The sequence below is a fragment of the Calypte anna genome, chromosome 3, assembly GCF_003957555.1.
Source record: "Calypte anna isolate BGI_N300 chromosome 3, bCalAnn1_v1.p, whole genome shotgun sequence".
NCBI classification, from domain to species: domain Eukaryota; kingdom Metazoa; phylum Chordata; class Aves; order Apodiformes; family Trochilidae; genus Calypte; species Calypte anna.
The window spans coordinates 91,416,079-91,440,893 of record NC_044246.1 but is presented as its reverse complement, the minus strand read 5'-3'; the positions used below and the strand labels follow the sequence as shown (position 1 = coordinate 91,440,893).

Here is a 24,815-nt window from a genome sequence, read left to right as displayed (position 1 = left end):
CTAGTTCTGAGTGGTGATGATTTCACATACCTGAGGCACCCATTTGGATGAAACAAAACTGGTTGCTTCTATTACAGGCAGGCCTGTTCTGGAAAGCCGATTGATTAACTCTATTTTGATATCAGTTGGGACTATCACCTATGATGGACATGGAGACAGTGTAATGAATTATTTCATGCAGTAAGAAATTTTTGTAAGTGAAATATCCTAAGCACATAATCAATACCTCTTTTTTTTTTCTTCTTTCTTTTTTTTTTTTTTTTTTTTTTTAAATTATGAACTATACTCATATATTACACCATTACTATACTGGTTCACACCAGTAGGAAGCTACCCCAAAAGGAAAGCACCAGGCAGTACACATGACCCTGCTACATTTTTTGTCCACCACATAAGGATGAGGAAGCACTTGCATTTAATTTGTTATAGATCTTGCCTCGCTAATTGGTAGCAACCAAACACCATCCTAGCAAAGACCAGACAAAGGAAACAGTAACACAGCATAGTGCAACCAGAAAAAAAAAAAAAAAAAAAAAAAGCTCCCACAGCTGAGGCAGAATGAATCTCCTATTCTGCTTATACTATTATACTTCTGGTTTCAGTAACAATGAAATCTGTTACTGATTATCCTTCTGTTCTTGGAAAGATATGTACCATATTTTACATTGTCTCCTTCATTCTTCTTCCATGCTTCCCTACTAACTCTTCAGGCAAATATTATCAAAAGAGTAATTTCTTTTTCTTTCTATGCCTGTCCATGAAGAAGACTGACAAAACCTATTGTACCAGCCCTACTAGAGTAGCCCATGTAGCACAAATACATATTATGAAAATGGTCGGTGTTTAACAGCATTTACCAGTTCTGTCATGGCAGAATTGACTGACTGACAGTAAAAATACCAGAGATAAAACAGCAGTAGAGTACTAGAAAGGCTGGTTAACCAAGTATAGCAAGAATTCATATGATTTAAAATCTAACTAAATAGGAATGTACTTTTATTCTAATTTAGGAGACAGTTATTAACCCAAAACCCAATAAATATATTTATAGTATATATAGTATATATTTATAGTACAAAATAGAAGAAACACAGCAAGCAGGATAAACGTATTTTACACAATGAAAATATAGCTCATAACACACCCCCCAAAAAGAGAAAAATTACCTTTTCATTTTGTAATCCATCCCTTGGCCCAACTTCAACAATCTTTATATACTCGGGTAGTCCAGATGCTTGAGATTCCTGAAACACAAACAAATACTGAAACACAAAGCAATAGAGTCATTAAGATTGAAGGTACACCTTGTATTTGTGGTCTCATATTATTCTGGGTATAAAGTCCCATCATGAATGCAACATTGTTCATAACCTTTAAAAATCTTAGAGAACACATTCCACACCTTGAGTTAGAGAGTAAAAGTTAAAAAAAGTTATCTGCATGCACGTCCCACTGCTCCTCTGAGGCCACAAATGTTTATTATAAAAATGTACATAAAACCATAACTGAACATTGTGTTTTACAGAGTGAGAAATATTTCCATTTCAAAAAGCTTCCCAAAATGATACAGTCCTTGAAACTTCTACATGAATGTTCTCAATTTAACTGAACAGTTACTTTTCTGTAAATGTTTGCAAGACAATAAATTCGAAAAGAATAGAGCAGTCAAGAAATGCTGAAGAGATTATTAATGAAAGATAAAAGTAATTCCTCTGCCTGAAGATGAAGGTTTTAAAGAGAACAAGGAAGGCCTCTGGTAGACAAGAAGAATTTTCCAGGTGAAAGGGAAGATCTGAAAAGAGAGGAGACCAACAGTGAAAGGAGAGAAGGAAGGCACAGTAAGGTCAGAGGGCTAAGGGGAGCATGGGGAGTTGGAGGGGAAGGAAGGAGAAACAAGATCAGAAAAGCAGGTGAAGGGAAATGAAACATCCTTTTTCATTACTTCGCTGCTCTGCTATTGAATCAAGTCGACGCGTGTGGTGGTTAACACAACCAACCCGGGCTCTTCAGTCCTGAAATCATTCACAGCAGTTTCTCAGACAGATCCCCAAAAAGCTGTGGCTAACTTGGGACACACTGCCTGCACCTGTATGAGTAGACAGGAGGGATGCAGGCAGCTCCACCAGGAGCTTTGGAGATGCCCCGTTTTTTGTATTGCGCTGAATACAAAAGGCAACCCGGTGGCTCTATGCCAGTCCTGAAAGCCCACGCCACGCTAAGCAGGAGCTCCTGCTGCACCCACCCCCTCCTCTGGGATGTAAATGCAATGGGAAGGACAACACTGGCAGCTCAGGGAGTCAGCTCCTGCCCACAGGAGTCACAGCTTGCCCTGAGTCCAGAAGTCACTTCTGCACTGTGCAAATATAGTCACCAATCTCATATCATCCGCAAACAGAGGAAAACCCATTTCTCATCCCTCCTTGGCTGGTATCACTAGGGTTGTTACAGTCAGATAGTCACTAGTTTTTTATTCACAGTAACAGAAAATGGGCATTCCTGCAGCCCCTTCAGTTTTCCCCTGCATTCTCAGTGTCCATGGATGGAAGTAAGATCTATGCAGCAACAGCCTCAACTCTAGCCAAAATACAATAAACATATTTCAGAGCATTTACTGTGTATTTATCTCAGCCCAGTAAATAGAATGGGAAACAGCTGCATAGTATCTATTTGATCATGTGGAACATCTGGAAAGTAAAACTCTGTCAGGTTTTGCTAAGCCCACACTCCCTGACTGTATAAACCTACTTATATGTGAAGGTAAAACCTTCACATATGCTGCACACGGTTTCCCTTTTTTTAAGCTATTTTCACAAATATGGCACTGCTTCAGCACTAAAGGCATAAATCTGGGTTATTTCATGATTATCAGATCCTTTTTGTTGCAAGACAAATGCCACAGCTGCTCTATGAGTAAAGCTGTGACTGACTACAAAAAGGATTGGGGAAAAAAAAAATAATAATAAAAAAAAAGAGCTAGAATAGATTATGTTACCCAAAACTTAGAGCACAAGAAATGTCCACAAAACTTCAGTGACAAAAAAATTCAATTTTTAGACCAAATCTCATAAGTACTATACAGTTCCTACTGTCATAAAGGTTTTGCTGAAATCACACATCTGTTCAGAGGATGTCTGCAGACTTGGATTTCACAGGTGACAAGTTTGGCAGGGACATTGCCAAAAGGCATACAAGTATTGATATTGATTCTCCACCTGTGATACTACATGTACACAATCTCTTTGAACCTCAGTCTAGGTCTCTCACCCCCTGATTTTGTCTACATCCTTCCTGCCCACTAGTCAGTCCCAACCCAAATTCACTGCTCTCAGACACAACCCTAAGGACCATGTACAGGATGACTATCATAGGGGACACACAGGGGCAACTCAAGGCAGACAAAACCTTACACTCTGCAAGCTGATGACCTAACAGCTTAGAGCAAACATCTTGGCTCTGAGTCCAGAAGATTCTTGCTTTGCAATGAATTTCATCTAGTTTCATCTACAGCACACTGACTGCTCCTGTCTTCAAGATCCCTCAGCTTCTCCTGTATGGCATTCAATGTGTCACTGATAATGTCTCCTGTCTTTCAGTCTTCAGCAGATCTTACCATCTTGATAGTCTCTGGTGAAATCATTTGGGCTAAACAAGATAACCTTATTTTAACACAAACATATATTATGTAAAAAAAAATGTGTTAGTGCTATAAAAGAAACACATTCTAGAAAACACCTGAGAAACTCCACGAGCAGTTTTTGTTTTGTCTAATAAATCTGCTTTCTATGTTATCTCTTATTTCCTCCTCAGGCAGTTTCTTACACATCCAACAAATTCTCCACTGACCATCCTTCTCCCCAGTATAACCAGTAATTTCTCTGATGCTGCAATGCTGAAGCTTAGATAACAAGCAAGTAAAAGGAAGGTAAATACTTAGGTTCGTGTACTTAGGTGTACTATTTATGCATTTTGCAGTGGATAATCTCCCTATAAAATGAAGAAACAAATTAGGGACTTTGAGAGTACATGTACCATCTTCTGCTAAGATGACTCTAGCATTTTTCCATTCTGTGGCCTAAGCTGAATCAGAGGAGTAAGTAAGTATCTTTTCACTTTAATGTCACCTGTCACCTTGCATACTGTGTAACTACCTATTAGGACATTCTTTCAAGATTTTGGAGATATATACTTGCAGACTTCCTGAGAAGAAAGAAAGAGATTCCTTGCATTCTTGGGAAGCCTTCTGATCACAATGTAACACTCGAGAATATCTGGACATGTCCTGAAACACAACTGAAGAAGTCACTTGAGCCACCAGTCACATTCCGTGCCAGGCTTAATGCCCTCTGTATTCACTAGGCAAGCTTCAAATTCAGAGAACAGACTGAAGTATTTTTGAGAAGTTAAGCAGTTTAAACAAGTCTTAATTATCTGAATGGCATTAGACCTTAAGCAGGACTTGGGTTTTTTTAACTGAGAGATCGAGTTCATGAAACTCTAACTGGAGCATTCCAAATGTACACTATTACCTTGGGTAACAAAAATGATTTTCAGAACCAACAATGAGACAAACATAGAGAATTTTGACACATTCAAACATGTCATTAAATGGTCCACAGATAATAAATATAAAATACAAATAGAAATTAAAAAATAAAAATATTTTTATATATTTAAGAGCATAGAAAAGTGAACTTTACAGAAATACACAAGTACTTAGACACTAAACGTGTAAATCATTTTGTTTCAGAAAATAATATTGACTAAATTATATTCTATGTAGTATTTTTTTATGTAACAAGTATAAAATGTAAATATGGTAGGTACTTAGGGGTGACTGCTTATTGAATTACATAGTGACTCTGTTAAAAAGTAATGTTTGAAATATCAAAAAGGAAATAGTTGACATAAAAGACCAAGAGCCTGGAAAATTTGTTTTTTCCATGTATCAAGCCTTGCCAACGGAGAACTAAAAGCATACAAAACCACAAAAAATGCCTTCCTCAAAACAGAATGCAGCCAAAGAGTCTTTTTTAAAAAAATTAGAAAAAGGAAAACCATACCATTCAGCCCATGACACCGAATGCCAAATTTCTGTATGGAAACATATTTCCTGATCTATAAATAGCTGAAAATTCACGTTTATTAGAGAAAATCCTAGTAACCTGTAATTATAGCAGAATAATCTTCTTAACATAACCATAAATCTAATCAAATTAAAGAAACACACTTTTTCAAGCTCTCACTCCTTCACTATTTCTGGTAAATGTGCTGAGGTTCCTTCAGCCTTCTGATTTTCGTTCCATGCAGCTCATTTGTGTGGACATTAATAGCACTGTCAGGTATTCCCTGGAGATGCTCAAAAAGGAAAGGACCAAAAAGTAAGGGGGAAGAATCTGGAGATTCAGGTCTTTTCCATCTTTGTAACCAAGCAGATGAAGCTCTGCTTTCCTTTTCCACAAGGTGGTGTTCTGGCACAGAGGACAACTGAGCAAAGGTAGATGCATTTTGTACAAGCAAGAATTATTGAGGAGAGCAGTTTTAACCATGGATCAACAGGGAAGTGGCTCAATAATTCCATGTAAGTGCAGTGACATGGGCAAATGCCCCAAAACTGGGAGAAGGCTCTGAGATTAATATGATTGCTGGAAGGAGAACAAAGAGAACATGGTCAATCTTCTGAACACACAGATGTGTCTAAACTTCATGAGACACAGAGGAAATAAACAGGATGAAATTTAAAACCTAGTCCATAAGCGAATACTGATTGAAGGGTTATTGCAGAGACAACTTTATATAGTTCACAGTACTGGAACACAGAAAACATATTCATTACCAAGTTAACCATGGGGGAAATGAGGAAGATTCACTTATGGGATATAAATACCACTTACAAACAATCAGGAAACAGTGGGACAAAAATTGATTAATATCCCTCAGTAAAGACAAACTGAATATTTGTCCTGGAACTTCTGCCATATGCTGCTGACGTGACCAATGGAAAAAAAGCAGCCAGGAATTGGCCATGACTAGTAAAGCCACTCATCAGTCTTCAATAAGTAAATTTTCATTTATATCATTGTAGATCTATGACCTGAAAGATGACACAGAAATGCTACAAACAAAGCAACTGCAAGTGCTTTACACAAAAGGTCTGAAACTTAAAAATTCATTGACATACTAGAGAAATAAATATTATACATTTCAATAAAATCAATAACACGGTGTTTAAGACATATTGTATCTGATGATGCCTGACTAATTAAAAGAATTTTTGCATATTGTCCTTTACAAATTCTATCACACTTATTTCTCAATCATAATTTTAACACCCCCCCCCAAAAAAAAGGCTTTTTGTAAAAGAGAAGACAGAGAGTACCTGAGTAAAGAGTTTTATAGAAAAAGACTGGGATATTAAAATTAATTACAAACAAACTAAACACGAGTCAGTAACATCATCCTATGCCACAGATAAAACACTGGCTTGCCACTTACTGAGTACAAATATTGTGTCTAGTTTGGGGCAAAAAAATAATTTTAATAATTTCTTTTTAATCACAATACAAATAATCTAATCCTACTTCAAACAAGAGTTAAATCAACCGGAGATCAATAGGAAAATAAAATGTAAAATAAAAGTAAAACATCACAGAATTAAATTAGTTAAAAGCAGAGTTAACTTACACGGTATAAACTAAATGATCATGGAGATCAGAAGGGATCTCTGAAGATCATCTAGTTCAACACCTCCTGCTCATAGCAGGGTAAATTAAAGCAGGTTGCCCAGAGTCATGTTCAGTTGGACTTGAATATGTCCAAAGATGGAGACTTCTGGGCTGTGGTTCAAGTTTTGACCACCCTCATAGTAAATCTCATAGTGATCTTTAAATGGCATTTATTCTACTTCAGTTTGTGCCCATTGCCTCCAGTCCTGTCAGTGACTTTGGGTCCTTTATTGACCCCACTAAGTATTGGTACATATTGATAAGATCTCTCTGAGCCTTCCTTTCTAGCATTAGAAGCCCTAACATGGCTACTGTTATTTCCACTAATCAATTTATGAAAATGGTACTAGGTACACCTACTAAGTACACCTAAGGTGTACTAAGGTATACCTACCTACTACCTAACAGAGCTCCTAAATGGTTCCTTCATGCAGATGTCTAAATTAGGTATGCTAGATGTCTAAATTTCCACTGCAGCTGAATGACACAAAAAATAATTAATGTCACCCTAAGGTACACACCTAGTTGCTGATGATTTCAATTACCAGGTTTGTAAAACTGCTTGGGGACTGAAAGCTAATCCAGAAGAAAACAGGTTTCTTGTGTATTTTACAATGCCCCTGTACTCAGCGCTGGTGAGGCCACACCTCGAATACTTGTGTCCAGTTCTGGGCCCCTCAGTTTAGGAAGGATATCGAGGTCCTGGAGCAGGTCCAAAGGAGGGCAACCAGGCTGGTGAAGGGACTCGAGCACAGACCCTATGAGGAGAGGTTGAGGGAGCTGGGGCTGTTCAGCCTGGAGAAGAGGAGGCTCAGGGGAGACCTCATCACTCTCTACAACTCCCTGAAAGGAGGGTGTAGCCAGGTGGGGGTTGGTCTCTTTTCCCAGGCAACTCTCAGCAAGACAAGAGGGCATGGTCTTAAGTTGTGCTGTGGGAGGTTTAGGTTGGACATTGGAAAGAATTTCTTTACCGAGAGGGTGATCAGGCATTGGAATGGGCTGCCCAGGGAAGTAGTGGATTCTCCATCCCTGGAGATATTTAAAAAGAGACTGGATGTGGCACTCAGTGCCATGGTCTAGTAACTGCAGTGGTAGTGGATCAAGGGTTGGACTTGATGATCTCTGAGGTCCCTTCCAACCCAGCCAATTCTATGATTTTATGATTCTATCTACAATATGTGTCTACCCTGTAAGTACACATCCACATATCCCAGGTGTTTCAAACAGCATGACACAACTATGCTTAGGCATCTCAATCCTGTCCTACATCTGCACTGGCTATCACAGGAACTTCAGCTGCTGTAGACACCTACTTATGTGTGAACTCAGACATCTTAATCCCAAACATCTGCTTTAAATGAACTATACACCGTCTAATGAGCTATCAAGACAAATCAAAGGAACTTCAAATTCCTCCAAGAGCTCGGTATTTTTTTGCATTTTTGCATTCTTTTTGTCATTCTAAAATCAGTTTTCACACTTCCTTGCTTACAAGATTCCAAATCCATCCTTCTGTCACATTTCCTCTTTGCCACTAAACTCTTCAATGAAAAACTGGAATAAAGAAAAATATACAAGAGGAAGTAACATTATCCTTTGTAGCTGATAATTTCAGTTGAAAACACTGCCTCTGCAACTGATGCCTTACATATCAACAATTTCCTAGTTATATGAAAGGTAACATGTAGCACATGGATATTTAAGCAGCATCCAATGAAGAGGATTCTAATTCCTGTTTCAGAGCATCTATTCAGAGCAACTGGCCTGATTTCTGTTCTTCTGCCCAAGCTATGCATTAGAAGCAATTCAGATAACTGAATTCTTGCCTCCTTGTTTTCCCATAACTCCTCTGTAATCAAAGGATTGACATTGACCCAGACCTTGACCCAGGGATTGACTTTCCAGTTTGAGATTAGGCCCCTCTCATCAGCATGGACATCTGCAATTGTCACTAGGCTGGGTAGTCAACGCTGATTTACCATCACTGGACCAAATCCTGACCCTGACTCACCGACCTGCACTCCCCACTTGAACCTTGGACATCCCTTATCATCACAAACTTGCCTGATGACCTGTAGTCCTGCTTGTACCTGGCTTCCACCTCTGGGCTTCCCCTACTCACCTCACATAGCTACTGAGGGACTGGTGACCGGCCTGCCCTGTTACCACTGCCCTTAGGGAGCTGTTGGCCCTCACTGCTCCCTGAAAAGCAAACTGAGAGAAATTTTATCCCAAATTTTATTGCAATATCTGACAATTACTTGCTGACGTTCAGTTCATATAAATACCCTCTGAGCATTTCTTCACCTCAGGCGTAGATCATAGATGCTATGAGTAGAATGTAGCCTATTTCTCCCTCTCTTTGCCCATTTCCATCAGATTTACCTACAAAGAAAGTGCAGTAGTTGATAATGGCACTGTAAGCAGAAGCTTTGCTGATGGAGACCAGTAATAATACATACTCCAGATCACAGCAGCAGCAAGTAAGTCTGAATGCTAGTGCTCTGTACACTAGCACTTTCTCTGATCCTGCTGGATCTCCAGTCCTCTCATCCAGCGGAGGCTACAGCTATTAGATGCTATGAGAGTAATCCCAAAGGATAATGTCTTTGTCAAGCAATAAACAAGAGTTTGACACAAAAAAATACCCCAAAATCCGGCAGTAAAAAATATGCAAGTACAACTCCACTCATAAGTGAGAAAACTGAGGCATGGTATAGAGTTGTGCTAAATGACTTACTGAAGGTGTACCAAGTGTACAACTGATTTCACAGAACAGCATCTCCCAGGTCTTAGCAAAATGTAGCACGATGTAACAAACAAAATAAGCAATTACCTTCTATGTGAAAGGACATTCCTTTCAGGCTAAACACAAAATAGCACACTTTCCAAGAGTTACAGAGTTAATAAATCAATATAATTTCTGCCTGCAGGAGTCTAACTGAGGGAATAAGAGAAGGAATTCCTCACTTCTCAGGCTACTTTTCTTTATACTAGATCAGAAGACTTCAAATCTCACATACTTCATGTGAAACACCTGCTGAATATTGTTTTCTATGATTTGCAGTTTACCCTTTTGCTGACAGTGGAGACAAACAAAACCTGCAGCTGCCTCCAACACACAACTTCCCTCATATAACCAATTCAAGTGAACTCACCTTGAACTATGAACACACACAAACTGAAACTCTTGCCACTCTCTTTAATTGAAATGGTAGTCATATATTTGAATACTGTTTGGAGGTGTCCACCTACATTTTTATTTTAAAAGCACAAGAATAAGCTCTAATAATTTACTTACTTATCTTTAAATACACGAGAGGATGGCAGTTGCTTTTTGCTGTACTTTTTTTCATAGCACATCAAAGACTAATGTGATATTCATTCTTAGACTATTTCTCACTCCTCCCTTCCATGAACAACTGCTGAGCTCAGAAGAAACAAGCTTTAAGAGTTCTCCCTCACTCTTTTCTTTTTCTTTTTTTTTTTTTTTTTTTTTTTTTTTTTTTTTTTTTTTTTTTTTTTTCTTTTTTTTTTTTTTTTAAATCTTGTTGTGGGTTTTGCATGTGTTCTGAGACTACTGCTCTTAGTCAAACAAATTACATGGTTTACCATACTGACCTTGCAACACTATTCTCCTGTATTTTAAGATCTTCTCAGTTTCTTCATAAACTAGATTTTCTTCTTGATGTCTCCATTACTTGAAGACAACACAGAAATGAAACTATTTCTTCCAAGAATGACAGCTACAATGAACTAATACAGTGGTCAGGTGTTTCTCCCAGTAGCAATACCTAAAACCACAAATTATGAATTTCTACTCTTTATTCTTTACCTTCAGTTCTGATTATATCCTTGTTTTGTAACTTTTCATATATTGATTTCAACCCCAATACTGTGCAAAGCCCAGATACAGTGAAATGACAGAACACAACCAGTGATTATATCATAGGTACACAATAATTGCTATGCTGGATAGAAAATGAAGAAAAGTTGTATTTTTCACTTTACATAGTGGAAAAGAGCAAAATCTCTTTAAAGATCATCCACTCAAAATATAAACATCCATGAAGAAACATACATAATTTTATTACATACAATGCAATTACTAGTATTATTTCAAATATTAGGAATCAATATTGTAGGAAAGTATAGACATAAATATGAACATTCTAGATTTATCATTAATTTACATATTTTAATTGAGTTTTAAACCTATTGCTCAAATATTTTGATATTCCATTTTTTAAAAAAGCCAGTAGAAGTATAGTGGAAAATGTGTCTAAAAATTATTACGATGTGAAGATATTTACAGTCCCCTGAAGGCCTTTAACTTTAGTAAGCAGAGGTAAGAAATGTGAAAACTTCATGAACTGCATGAAGTTACTCATTTTAATTTGTGATTGTCAAAATCATGCCAGTCCATGCTACATTCTAACAATACTGCCAAGGACAACTTGTCACATGTCAGTAGAATAACACAAACAACTCTGGTGGTCATGCCTTAAAATTTGCTGAATACAAACTCCAGTGGATCACAAAATTCCGCAGGAAGATGCAGGCTATTGAAACTGCTGTTCTGATAGCCCTGCTAAAAGGAAATCTCAGAAACTGGGAAATTAATGCCTAACAGACAGCTCTAAGAGTGACTGCAAACCATGTCCAATTCTCTTCCATAATGTTGGATACTCTGACAAAAAAATTGTAGTATTACAGGACAAGCACTCAGAAGGATAAAACCAAGTCCAAAGACTGTTAACGATCTTAGAAAACGAAGAAAACCCTCCTTTAATATTAATGTCAGTTTTTTACATAAAACTACTTCCCATCTGAAAGAACAAAAAAACAGACCAAATCTGTCAAATAACTGTCTCCTAGATAAGTCTGAACTTTCTGAATTATCACTGATGGCTTGACTTACTATTTTCTAAAAACATTTGTTGCTATTTTCAGTAAATGAAGAGCAGATGGAATCACAGAGATTTGAATAGAAGTGTGAATTGCAACTAATTACTTCATGCAACAAAAAAGCAGACATATGCTGTAGTCCCAGATGATTTTTGATAAATTGCAAAATAATTATGAAGAGGGTGTATTACTAGAGTCAGGTGGTAGCTGAGGCATAGACAGCCACAGTTAGACTTGTGTTACAATGGAACAATGGAATCATTAATAATAAATGGTACCAGAAACCTCTTGTTAATAAGAGACCAATACGGTCACTTTAGCAAAAATTAAAAATGTATTTTCAGGACATGGTGCATACATTACCTCTTCCTATTTCCCTAAATGCTTCCCTTGGCTAACAGGCATCATTTCTCCATTAACCGAGTTAATTTGCAGCCAACTCACTGTCATCCAGATCCCCATCTTGGTTAAAGCCTGGAAAAGCAATTATACTTTGCCATCTGGGCTGGATGAGAAGCATACAGAGAACTGAGATCAACAGAATACTGATGACACTTCAGCCAAAACCTCCCACACTTTCCTTTACTATTATTTATGGTAATAGTATTATGGTGTGTATGGTGTTTTACAGGCAAGACTGAAGACAGAATTTTAGCAGAGAAACAGTGGTATTTTTCCACACACACTGAAAAAGCAGAGATATGATCACCCTTAAAAGACCAACATGTGAAAGTAATTTGCCCTTTACAATGCTCTGGGATATCAATGGGGAGAAAAGTTAATATAGCCAGCCCATCTACCCTATAAGATAAGTCTCTTTAAATACATTAATGTCAATAAAAGTGTGTTATGCATACATCTTTAAGAACTCAAGTAAAAAGCTGGATAGAAATCAAGTATTCTCAATTATTATTGTCATCAAAATCACCTCCTTGTGTCAAAGGCAGTGCCTAAAAGATCAAGGAAATCTTTAATTCAAGTACAGCTGGCCCACAACTATGTTTTCCATAGTTCTCTTCCCAAAAATCACTGATAAAAATGACAGTAGTTTAATACTTATTTAGCCACTGTTGGCAACTCATCCTTCATGAGAATTTCAAATTGATAAAGCTCTTTAGAACAATAACATCTGCAAAGTGTTACCTTAATAATTTCCCAATAGTAGGGAGAAAATTATGATATCCTGAATGCTACAACATTCTTGATAATATAAAAATGTTACATTTTCACAATGGAAACAGTCAAATGTGAGCATATTTAAAGAACATAGTTTTCTGCCCATTTAACTGATAATAACTAGAGTTGTTAAAAATTCTCCTTTTATAAGATTTAGAAAAAAAACATAATGCCTTATTTTTAAATAAAAAGTTTTTAAAAATTATCACTTTCATGAGTTTATTAAAAAATACTTATATATAATGATATGTCACAGCTTCTGCTGAATAGATGCCATTTTCAGTTTACTACATTAGATTTAGCATATTCTAATCATGTAACCTGAAAATTGGGGACTGGAGCAAGAAGAAAGTAGACTGACACTGTTGAAATTACAAGACAGACAAAACCAAAGTGGGATCATTTAATTTCAGACTATTTGAGAAGATTAAAGGTTGCCATGGCAAAAAGAATTATGAGATTTCCTAAATTTTTATTGCTTCCACTACTAAATTTCACAAATTTAGGAAGATTTTTTCTCAGCTTCCATATTCCAGATAATAAATTGTATAACAGATGAGGAAGAAATTTCTGCTCTTGTAAAAATGCTAATAAAACCAGTGGGTCAGTTTAAGCTAAGCATGAAATAAATAAATAAATAAATAAAATCTAAAAGTATTATTACAAACTGTACTTTCATTTTGCTGCAACACATAATCTTAACCAAAGGATTGTTCTAAACTTTGATGACAGAGAATATTCTTAGGGATTAATTGACAAACCAGCCATACTATTCACTAAGCTCAAAATGTCCTGCAATGTTTATGTCAGAATGTCAGTGGACTTTAAGACATTTGAACTTAACTAACTACAGTGAACTTAACTACAACAGATTAATGCCTAGAGGTGTGCTAGGTATCCCAATAAAGTCAATTTACATATTCACATATAATGTTTTAAGGTTCCCTTAATATGGCACATAGGATTCAGGACCTGTGCCTTTTTTTGGCAGCTGGAAGCAAAGCTTAAACAGCATCAGCAATGAAGCATGGTCAGCTGAATTGAGCCATTTCTCAGAATTACCTTTCAGCAACTGCCCAAAGCATTATGAAACAACTTATCTGCACAGGAAGGGCACAAGTCAGATGGCTAATTACAGCCAACTACTGCATTTGAGATGCATCCCACTTAAATACTCACTACTGAGCCAGAAGGCACAGGTCTCCCTTATACCCTGCTTAGTACCTGCCAACCCTACAAGTGTTCTCAGCCAACTTAGGGCACCTCACATGGTACCAGACAAGTGTGCTTAACCCACTGAGTCAAGTCCTAGGCAGGGAGATAAGACACAATCCTGAATCACCAGCTGCCTTCTCTCTGCATAGCCAAGAGCCAGCTGGTGTAGTACATTAACTTTCCATCATCTTCATACCACTCAGGGCCAAGGAGTGAGACACATCAGGCCCAAGGAACTTGTCTACCCTCTCTTCTTTCCTCAACAAATTCTTTGTGTAAGCTGTTTTACATTATATGAATCCAATATATAGTTCAATTCAAATTATGTTCCCAGGCTTTTAAAAATTCAGCTGTGATCAGCTGTGGATTCTGTTAAATCTTTTTCCTAATCCCAGTGTTCCACATGATATACCTTCATCACTTACATTGCTCCCCCATTTCTCACATACTAACACCTATATTTAATCTCATCTTAACTACTTGCATTAAAAGTAGACCCTAAAGCCACATACAGTACCTTTCCAGATGCTGCTGTGGAATTATTTCCCTATGGGTTTCATCTAACATTCCACCAGTGTCCTCTAATGCTTCAGTCCACACATCTCATGCATTCAAAGCCTTTTTTTTCCAAGAAACTCATAAACTAACACCTTTATTTCCATACAAAACAGCTAACATCTGTGGACAAAAGAAGTCAAACAAAGAAGAAATGTCTACCCAGCAGAGGTTTTTACCAATGCACCTTTTAGCAGTCTTTACATGTAATAAATCTGGGTTTTTTTGTCATAAGAGCTGTTGAGAATCGCTCTCATAAGTATATTTAATCTAAATAACAAATTTAAATGTAATATAATGGAGTAACTTTCACTCATTCACACCAAACCACAAAATAAATCCCCATATAACAAGGGAACTATTTTTAAAAGTATCAGTTATAACAACATTATGACAGTAACTATAATCTACTTATTAACTGCAGCATCTTTTGCAACATTAGAACTTTGGTCACAAACTACTATCAAAATCTTCACTAGCCATTATTCTGTATAACCCAGTAATAGTCTGAAAAGTCATGAGATGATTACTTCCAACACTAATACTTTAAGACTGAAAAAGAAACCTTATAAAACTATTCCTGAAATGTAAATCATGCATTTATCATTTTTCTGATTCCTTTTGAGTGAAAGATCAGAAGACCAGATATTCAGGTGAAAGAAAAGGCTATCTCTGATTCATAACCTCATATTTAATAAACTATTTGTGAAAACTTATGTAAAATCAACATACTACAAAATAGAAAAAGTTAGAAATACTGCACTACTTAAAGATGCACCACATTTTGACATTTCTGCCCCAAAAGGACTTTACATTAATATAGTGGTAATAAAATATTTCCCTTTTGCTGGAAAGAAAGAAGCTGAATTAGCTTTCCTGGTACTTAGCACAGTATGAAAGCTTGATTTTGATCATGGAGCTACAGGCCTCATATTACATGCTCTTATCTCAGAAATTCCAGATCAGCCAATAAAGCAACCTTTTCAGAGTTCCAATATCCTGCTGAGTTTTTCTATGTGACAGAAAATGGCAGGATTAGACAGCCAGAGAGAACCTTTCCCTATAAATTTGTGCCTGATAGCTTTTTATTCTCATTCTTAAAATGTTTCTGTTCCACTGTTTTCTGAAATTCATTAATAGATGAGCCTTACTGAACGTGTAGTATTTTGTTACACTGTGTGTCAAGGTTCACATATGTATTACCATGTGCACTGGCACACACTGTAAGGTGGTACATATTCCCCAGTAAGTTCCCAATACCACATGCCTTCTTTAATACACATTTCTTTCATACTTCATTTATCTTTTTAAATATACATTTGGGGGAAAAGAAGAATGCTAAAGAAAATATTTCACCTCTGTTAAATGAATGATAGAGCTAAACAATAGAAGCAAACGCAGCCTGAAGTACTAAGTAACTACTTTTCTGAAGTCCCACACAGCTTCTTTAAACACAACTCCTTCCACATTTAACACATCAAAGGATCTCAGTAATCTCCAATTCCAAAAATTTCAGAAAATCATCACCTTTGTTAAATGCCTCAAATATTTATGTTGAGAAAGAGCAGAGGGTGACAGGAACTCATTTCAACTTTATCTCCAAACTGTGCCTACATTGCACCACTTTCTCAATGCATAATATTCACATAGAAACTGAAATTTGAACACACACTTTCATAAACAAGTTAATCTTTCAACAGAGATGTGGCAAGAACTGGAGATAACTTCCTCCTCTGAAATACCAAAAAATTCCTATCATTAAAACTGAGAGAAAATAAGTCTTAACTTCATTCTAGGTACCAGGATTCCACCTTTAAGCCAAGTCTAAATGAAAAAAAAATAACTTGTGATCCAAGGCACTTTGCAGGCAACTGTTAGTACTATTTATTAGTCACCTTATCAGACACTTCAAAGATACAAAATTCCTGTAGTCCTATAAGGCACTTGTGAGATTTCTTTACTCTAACTAGAAACTACAAGATCCACAAACTGTAAATAAAATCCTTCTTAAAACCTGATATAAAGATAATATTCCCATTTATTTCAGTAGGAATTAAATTCGGATCTAGTTGATCTTAGACAAGTCATTTATCTTCACTCTCATCTAAGCAAATGAGAAAGTTAATTAAGAGGAATGATCTCAAGATGTATGAATTTTAAAATGATGATTTGATATATGGGGTGTCTGAAATTAATTTTTCCTTGAGCTGGCAAGAGAGGAAATGAACATCACTGTGCCCATATGTAGGCTTTGAAGGAGGTGGAGGTGGGACAAGTCAAAAACAGGATCTCACCAAAAAACAGATGTTGGGGCTGAGTAGAAATTTCCTGTGTGTTTTTTTTAATTCCCAAATTTGCAAAGCAAGATCTGTGAAATCCTTTACAACATTTCCAGCTGTATTATAAAGTTAGGCATATTAGGTTAGGCATTAGGAAGAAATTCTTTAATTTGACGGTGGTGAGACACTGGAACAGGTTGCCCAAGGAAGTTGTGGCTGCCCATTCCTAGGAAGTGTTCAAGGCCAGGTTGGATGGGGCCCTGAGCAACCTGATCTGGTGGGAGGTGTCCCTGCCCATGCAGGGGGGCTGGAAGCAGATGATCTTTAAGGTCCCTTCCAACCCAAACCATTCTATGATTCTATGAAAGTTCTAACCCCACATAATAATCCCAATGTAGGATAAATCTGTATCAACTAAAAAAGTCCCGTTACCTTTCTACTGTTTCCAGTCCAGTGGCATGAAGTACTACAAGTCAGTGACTCCAGCAACTTGAGGTCAAACTTCAACTCTTAACAGACTCTTAACTGCTAACATGCTATTTGGCACCTTTAGCAAAGCAGTGACTTAGCCTTTTGGGACTTGCTCTATTCTGCATTTTATACAGCAATGCTCTTGAGCATAAAGAATACCTGGCTGAAAAAAAATGGCTTGAGTTTACTGACCGGATCGCATAAAATGCAACCTCCTCTTGATTAAATAAAATTTTGGAAAGAGACGAGCACTAAACTCTCTCTTCTCAAGTTAAAGTCAGTGGGATGGATTGTAGTTTTGTGTTTTATTTATTAACTCCAGTGCCAGCATGTACCAAATGCTATTTATACTTTATTCTACTTTATTTTTATATTAGTATTTATAATGTTGCATGCTTTACATCTTGCAAACATTAAAAAAAAACCAACACAAATGTTGCTCAGGAATCTGCAGCAAAACAAAAAAAGTCCCATTCTTGTGATGCATTCATCAAGACTGAGTTATATATTGACAAGGCTTCCCCACACAGAGGAATATGGGCTTTTAAATCAGGAATTTATGTATCTTACATTACTTGAAAGACAATATAAATTCTATATACCTTGGAAGTTCAGGATAAAAACAGAGAAGAATGGTGGGTAGGGAGAGAAAAGAAACCCAAGGATACAAGATCTTTGTCCCATCCAATTAATGTGCTTGCTCTATATGGATTTCATTAAGTCTCTTTAAATACTGTCATCCCTTCAAAAAGTCAAGAAACAGGAATTCTGCATACAGAGTTCAGGACATCTAGCTTCTTTTTTCTCTGTGCACTTTATTTATTTGCACTTTATTCAGCAATCAGAAAAAAAAAGTAAATTACGATATATTTCTTGCATATTGTAGTTATCATGATAAAAATACAACTACAATATTGTTGACAGCAAATTTTTATTTTACTTCTATACTAAATAAATTAAATAGAAAATTAAAATAATCCAAACAGTTATTTAAAGAAAGCCTGCAAGTGTGAATTTGTTCCTGGAATATATAATTATGTGAAGATAAAAAGAACATAAAATATAGTCTGTCTCAAATCACTTGCTCTGAGGTGTAGCTAAAAGATTCAAATAAAACAGACATGCCTTATCCTCTAAGGTATCATAATACCATATGCCTCATCTTTTATGCTGTAATTTGAAACAAAAATCAACCATCAAGTACATGAGTTGGTTAAGACAAATACACGTAATTGTCATATGGACTGTGGTTTTCACTTTTTTCCTTGAGTTTCCTTAAATCTGAGAGGTTTCTAGCATATGTTTAAAATGTATACATTGAAAAATACAGCAAATAAAGTCTGCAAAATGAAGACAGTTGTGTCCAGCTGGTGATCCAAGAGTGTTGTTGCAGTGAGGGGATAAGGGAATCTCAAACTGTGTGGTTTAGGTCTGGATATTTAGACATGTAGTATATAAACCATTGCAACCCAGGCACTGAAACAGAAGTTATCTGTCTAAACTAGAGGATCCAATATTTTGCTCGTTATTATACATATTTATCACGTAGAATTTGTGTTCCTCTCCAGTTGGAAACTGGAGTTACACTGGAGACAACTCTGCAGTGTTGCCTTCAAAAGAGACAATCATGTACACTGCTCTTTCCAATGACAACATTCTGAACAACTGTTAATAATTCTGAGTATTGTATCCCACATGACAGCCTAAATCTGTGTCTGAAATCCTACAGGATAACATAACACATTAGCATATTTTTTAGATAAATCTATGCCTCTTAGAGTCACAGCTACATCCATCAGAGCAAGAGACTGGGGTTTTATTTTTGGCTTATTTTTGCTTTCCTTGTGGTAGGTTTAGGCAGTCCTCACAAAACTGTGTAACACTTAATGTACTCCAAATACACTATACCTCTTAGTACAAGTAGCTAATGGCACATTAAACCACAATGGTCTAAGAGAAAGATGTTTATCACAGAGCTATGTCTAACCAAGCCACTAACCTCTTGTACAGCAGAGTAGGATGCATTGATTTAAAGTGTCAAAAGATGAATATTCACATAATGATCTTAGCTAATTCTGTTTCTTCCAAACTATTGTAAGCCATGGAATGTAATTAAAAACTGGGTTTGGAATTGTCTCTATTTAAATACCTACTCCTCTCTTCCTTATTATATAAAATTTAAAAGTTCTTAAGGATCCAATAATTTTCACTACTATGGAGACCATATCATATAATCCATTTTCTAAACTAAATCATACAGGTTATTGACCCTCATTATTTTGATTTAAGTTGTTCAAGCCACCAGTTGATACTTAGCCTTTTGACTTCTACACTATATTTAATATGAAGACAGGTTATAAGCATTTGTTTGTGCAACATATTCCTTTATTTTAAACATCAATTTCCTCTTCTTCCCTCCCTGACTTCCCATTCTCCATGTCTTAACACTAGATATCAAACAAGCCAAAGTCATTTTGCATTTCATCACCATTTTCCTGATCATTCCAGTGGTGCAAGACCTACCTTGTCCCAGCTGGAATTCAATTCCTTGAATATGACTAACCAAAACTGAACAAGCCTTAGCCTTTTGCAATGGCACTAACATTTCCCTGTTTGACTGGAAATACTTGATCTGACATATACAAGGACTTAATTTGATTTTTTTAACAGCTGTATTGTATCGGTAGCTCATTGTCCTCCTATGATTTGTGAGTATTTCAAGGTTCTTCTCTTTTTCAGTTGCTTCTAAGTGATAATGTCACAATTTCTAGTTTGCTTTATAAGTCTATTACTCTCAAAGTACCTAGTCATTCTGTATCCTAGAAATTAATCTCAGTGTTTTACACCACTTCTTTAGCTATTCAGATCTTCCCTGCTGTGTGCATATTTCTAATGCATTAAAATTCCATTTAAACCTACATGAAAAAAGCACTGTCTGTAGGATGAGACCAATGTCAGTTGCTCTCAGACCACCTTTCTTCCCAGCCAAAGGGTTCCTGCTAAGCCAGAGGACAACCATCAACAGTACTGACTATTTTTTTACTAGACTGATTTTTACCAGACTAGGTATTTTTTACCTATCGCAGAGAAGTCTAAATAAAAGTGAAATACATATTAGCAAATTCTACTAACAAATAGAAAATTCTCTACTTTCTACCTAGCCATTACCCCAATTACCTTCTATTTTCACCTTTTCAAATATCTTTGTTCCTCAAGCAAGTCAATGTTTTGAAGTCAAATACAGTTGTAAAAATACTACAGTATTATTGGCTAAATAAAACAGGAGTAATGAAATGTTTTTCCACTTATACAGAAATAACAGAAGGAATTCTGTTTGTTTTTTTTTCCCTAAAAGTCAATACTGGATAGACACTATTCTCAGGGAATTTCGACAGGTGGAAGCTACATGGAGTTCAGCTATACAAAGCTCTGTGTTCACAACAGCATTCTTTTGAATACTTCATTTATGTAGCTTTTCAGGTATTACGCCCAGATCCTCTGAAGCAAAATTACAATGCTGCCAGCTTTCAAGGCACTCAGAATATTGTATTTTTCATTATTTCCTGACCTCTGAAATTACATAGCTACTGAAAAATCAAAGAAATACTACCAGTATATCTGAAAGGTGTAGGAAAAAGAAAGTGCAATGAAGAAAATGTGCTTTTTTTTAATACAGGATTTTTAAACTAATTTTGTTCTATGCTTGGCACATATTTTTTAATGTTCGACACACTGGTTACTGAAGTCAGACCCAGAATGAATGGCAGTGCAGACACAATATGCTCCAACAACTAAGTGTCTTGTTATCACAAAGGCAATGCCATGCTGAACATTGAGTACTTCATATTAAATTTTCCTTAAATGTCCTTCCACATTGATGCAGCTTCTCCCTAAAAGCAAATGGCAGCTTTCCCTTCCCTTCAGTTCTTTTCTTCCAAAGACATGTTAAGAAAGTCCTATGGACATCACTTGGTTGGCCACCTGGCCCCACATCCCTCCTGATCTTACTTCCTCTTCCACTCACCTTTCTCCAGCCACCCTCCACAACTGTTGGTAGCTGAAAGACAGGAGAGCAAGCAACCATTTTCACTCATTGCTCCATAACAACCCCCTCAATCCTGTGCTCACCCCAAGCCACAGGGAAAATACAGCTGCTCCAGAGGAGCTGACTCTGTCACTGCACCCTTACAGCTGCTGCCACTCTCTACCCGATGGGCCCACCATACTCCAGTTCGAGAAATACAAACTCGGGGGAGCAAGGGTGACACTGCAGCCTTGCCAAAATATCTGTCATCCTACAACTTTACTTTTCACACAGTGGATATACTGTGTGAAACAGCTGTGGGCAACGCAGATGAGTGGATTTCTTTAACGCTGCCTCCTCCCAGCCCCCAGCGCCACTGGAGCTGCCCACCTCTGTGCGCACTACTCGTCAGCGCACCACCCATCCGCTGAAATATTGGCCGGGAAAGGCCCAGCGGCACCTGGGGGTAAGAGAGGCAGCCACGCCTCCATGCAAACCCTTGCACCCGGCGGTGGCCGGCAGGAAGGCTCCCGGGTCTGGCAGGGAGTGGGGCGAAATGGCAGAGCAAGCATCAGGGACGCAGAATCCGTGCGTCAGGGGGCGAGGCAGCGGCGAAGGGGCGGTGAGGGGGCGGCGGCGAGGGGGCGGAGGCCCTCGGAGCCCGGCGGGCCCCGGCCTCCCTCTGGCGGCGGCTGCGCCTGGGGAGGGCCGACACCATCGCATCCCTTCACCCCCGCCCGGCGATACCTGCCCGGCGTGCGGAGCCGCAGGCGACGGCGCGGCCGGCTCCCCGATCCACAGCTGCTCCTTGAGGAGGTGCTGGTAGCTGAGGCAGTGCTTCAGTGCTGACGGCACCGTGCCCATGGCGCGGCGCCGGGGAGCTCCGTCGGGCGCCCGGCAGCCAGCCGCAGGCCTGGCGCAACCTCCCGGCCAGGAGGGGCCCCGCCAGCCCCGCGCCCGCCGCAGCCCCCGCAGCCGCCGCTGGCTGCAGCCCGGCCCCGAGCAGCGCCTGTGATTGGCGGACGGCGGCACCCCCGCCGCGCCCCCTCCCAGGGCTGCTGCGGCAACCGCCGCCTCTGCCCGCCGGCCGCCGCCCGCGGACGGGGGAGAGCTCGGAGGCAGGGGGGAGCGGTCCGCACGGAGAGCGCCGCGGGGTCGCCGCCTCTCCTCGCCGCCTCCTTTTCACCTTCCCGGACGCTTGTGCTGAGCGCTGACTGTTCGCGTTGGTGCGGGCTCGGCCGGCACCGTCTCAGCCTGCCACTGCGGGAGGAGAGGGAGGAGAAAACCCCGAGGAGGCTCGGGGACCCAGCGGGCCCAGAGCCCGGGGGAGGCTCAAGCATAGGGACGGGAGCCGTCCCCCCCCCTCAGCCCGCAGGGCCTTGGGAAATGGGGGTCACTCTTTTCAAAGCTTTGAAAGCTTGAGAGAGAGGAGCGAGAAGGGACGAGGCTGCTGTGGGTCGCTGTGTGGGATCCTGGGGCTGCACAAAAGATGCGGAATAAAACCCGCCGTGGTCACTCCGCCATTCAGGTGGCAGAGACTATCGCACGCTTGCATTTACACCTTTCATTCGGGTAGCAGAAACTTCGAACGTAGCAAATTGAATACTTTTGGGTTTTTAACAGCGCTCTCAGAAGCAGCAGGTTATATTTTGTCATCTCCTTCAGCTTTCATTGTGTCAGCCAACTTTACACTCTCAAGTGAAATACCGTATGCATTGGAAATTAATTGTGGATCGTTCATTTTCCGGGGTAATGGGGATTTTCTGTTGAATTCACGACCTTCTCCTGTAATTTTCTGCAAAAGGTTACCAGATTTGCACCCATCTCCCTGTTTTGGTCATTTACTGGTAGACACGATGCTCTCAAATCACCTTTTTCTTTTTGCTGTTTTACATTACAAACTCTTTTGTGCATCCAAAGCCTCCCTGTTCCTGAGTGCCATTGTAAACCAAATCTGTGTGCTCATTCATATGCTGTGGTTTGTTTTTTTTTCTTTTTCAAGGGTAGTAGCTTTTCAGAAATAAAATATTTACAATTTATTTTAAAATATTTTTAGTGGGCATCTCTGCAATTTTAAATTTGGCCACAGAAAATTGCCAGGGGTTTCTCTACTGACTACAGTATGAGGCCGTATGTATTCTGCCTTCTTCCAGTAAAATATTTGTGTAGTCAAAATTCTTATATTTTCACAGTTGCAAATTCCACTAAAGTTTCATTAAGTTCTGACTCTGAATACTTACTTTAGTCATATTACCTGTTCAGGTAGGGATAAATTGAGGAAAGACTATCCATAGTAGCAAGCCTTTCTGTTTTTTTCTCCCAACAGGAGGCAGTTTATCTATGATATGATACACATGAAGAGAAAAGCACTTTACTGAGGTGCATAATTTTGTTTTGCACTTTTCTATACATTTTTAGAGTGCACAATTTGACACAAACTTCTTGAAAACTGTGTGCCTCTGGATATGCTGAAAAGGAGCATCTTTAACTGAAATCCTAGAGTTGTTGGGCAGACAATATATGTCAGACATAGATTATAAAGTAATCCCCAATAATCTGGGTTCTCATGCAACATCCCCTCATTGCTTTTTCTGTTGCACCTCTCATGCTCCCTGAAATCAAAATTTGTTTTTCACCCTTGCCAATTTAGCTGTGAATTTTTCAACTAGTGCTTCTAATTCCATGAATGCAGATGCTTCAAAAGTAGGAGACATATAAATAAAATGCAGTCATCTGAAACTCCCATTCTGGGGGGTGGACATGATAATTTATCTTTTGAAAAAGCACTGTGTGTCAAAAGCTTTAGAGCTAGATCAAATTGTTACTTCTAAACGAATGGGACAGCACAATGTAAAAGTAGCTCCAGGAAGAGTGCATTTTAGGCAGGCATAATCAGGTTGCTCTCTGTTCTTTGCTTGAAGGGGCTAAAAACTTAGTCCACCCTACTTTGTGAGTTAATCTGAAGGTAAATTTGGTGCAATATGCTGTTTAACCTTGTCTACTTTCATTGGTAGTACCAGTATATTTACTGATTTAAGCTTTTGCAAAATCATGTAAAGAATAATGAGGACGTCTGGTAGATCTTTCTGCAACAGCATACAGGCCTCTCATGATCTGGACCTTTACATGCCCTGTGCTGTTCCTTATTTTGATTCCTTATGTTTTTTCAACAGTATTTGGCGTTTTGGAACAACTCCACTTCACTAGAACACATGGAAGGACTCAGATATGTTAGTGCTACATCAGACTAGCAAATAGAAATTTCTCATGACTGACTTTTGGCTTTCCATCTGTCTCATAAAATTATGTAACATTCTGATACTCCTCTGAATCTATCATTGTTGCTGGCTCACACTGTATTCTGGTCAAAGGTTTTAAAATGCTTATTAAAGTGAATGTTTTCACTAAAAGAAATAATCTCTCATAAGAGCCATGCCACCATGCCTAAGAGAGGAGGAGAAGAAG

The 24,815-nt window shown here is 38.4% G+C and overlaps 1 protein-coding gene across 2 annotated transcripts in view; it reads right to left on the bottom strand.

Moving 5' to 3' along the window:
* Positions 1-22,286, bottom strand: part of HMGCLL1 (3-hydroxymethyl-3-methylglutaryl-CoA lyase like 1) — a 73,508-nt gene extending 51,222 nt beyond the window's left edge. Inside the window, exons 1-4 of one of the 2 annotated variants that reach the window (XM_030448675.1) lie at positions 22,098-22,286; positions 21,351-21,383; positions 1,167-1,244; positions 31-138 (exon numbers count right to left, since the gene is read on the bottom strand). In XM_030448675.1, coding sequence (XP_030304535.1) covers positions 31-138; positions 1,167-1,244; positions 21,351-21,383; positions 22,098-22,214 — 336 coding nt within the window. In that variant the 5' untranslated portion in view covers positions 22,215-22,286. The remainder of the gene's footprint in view (positions 1-30; positions 139-1,166; positions 1,245-21,350; positions 21,384-22,097) is intronic. The other variant, XM_030448676.1, reaches the window with a different exon arrangement.
* Positions 22,287-24,815: the final 2,529 nt, after the last annotated feature.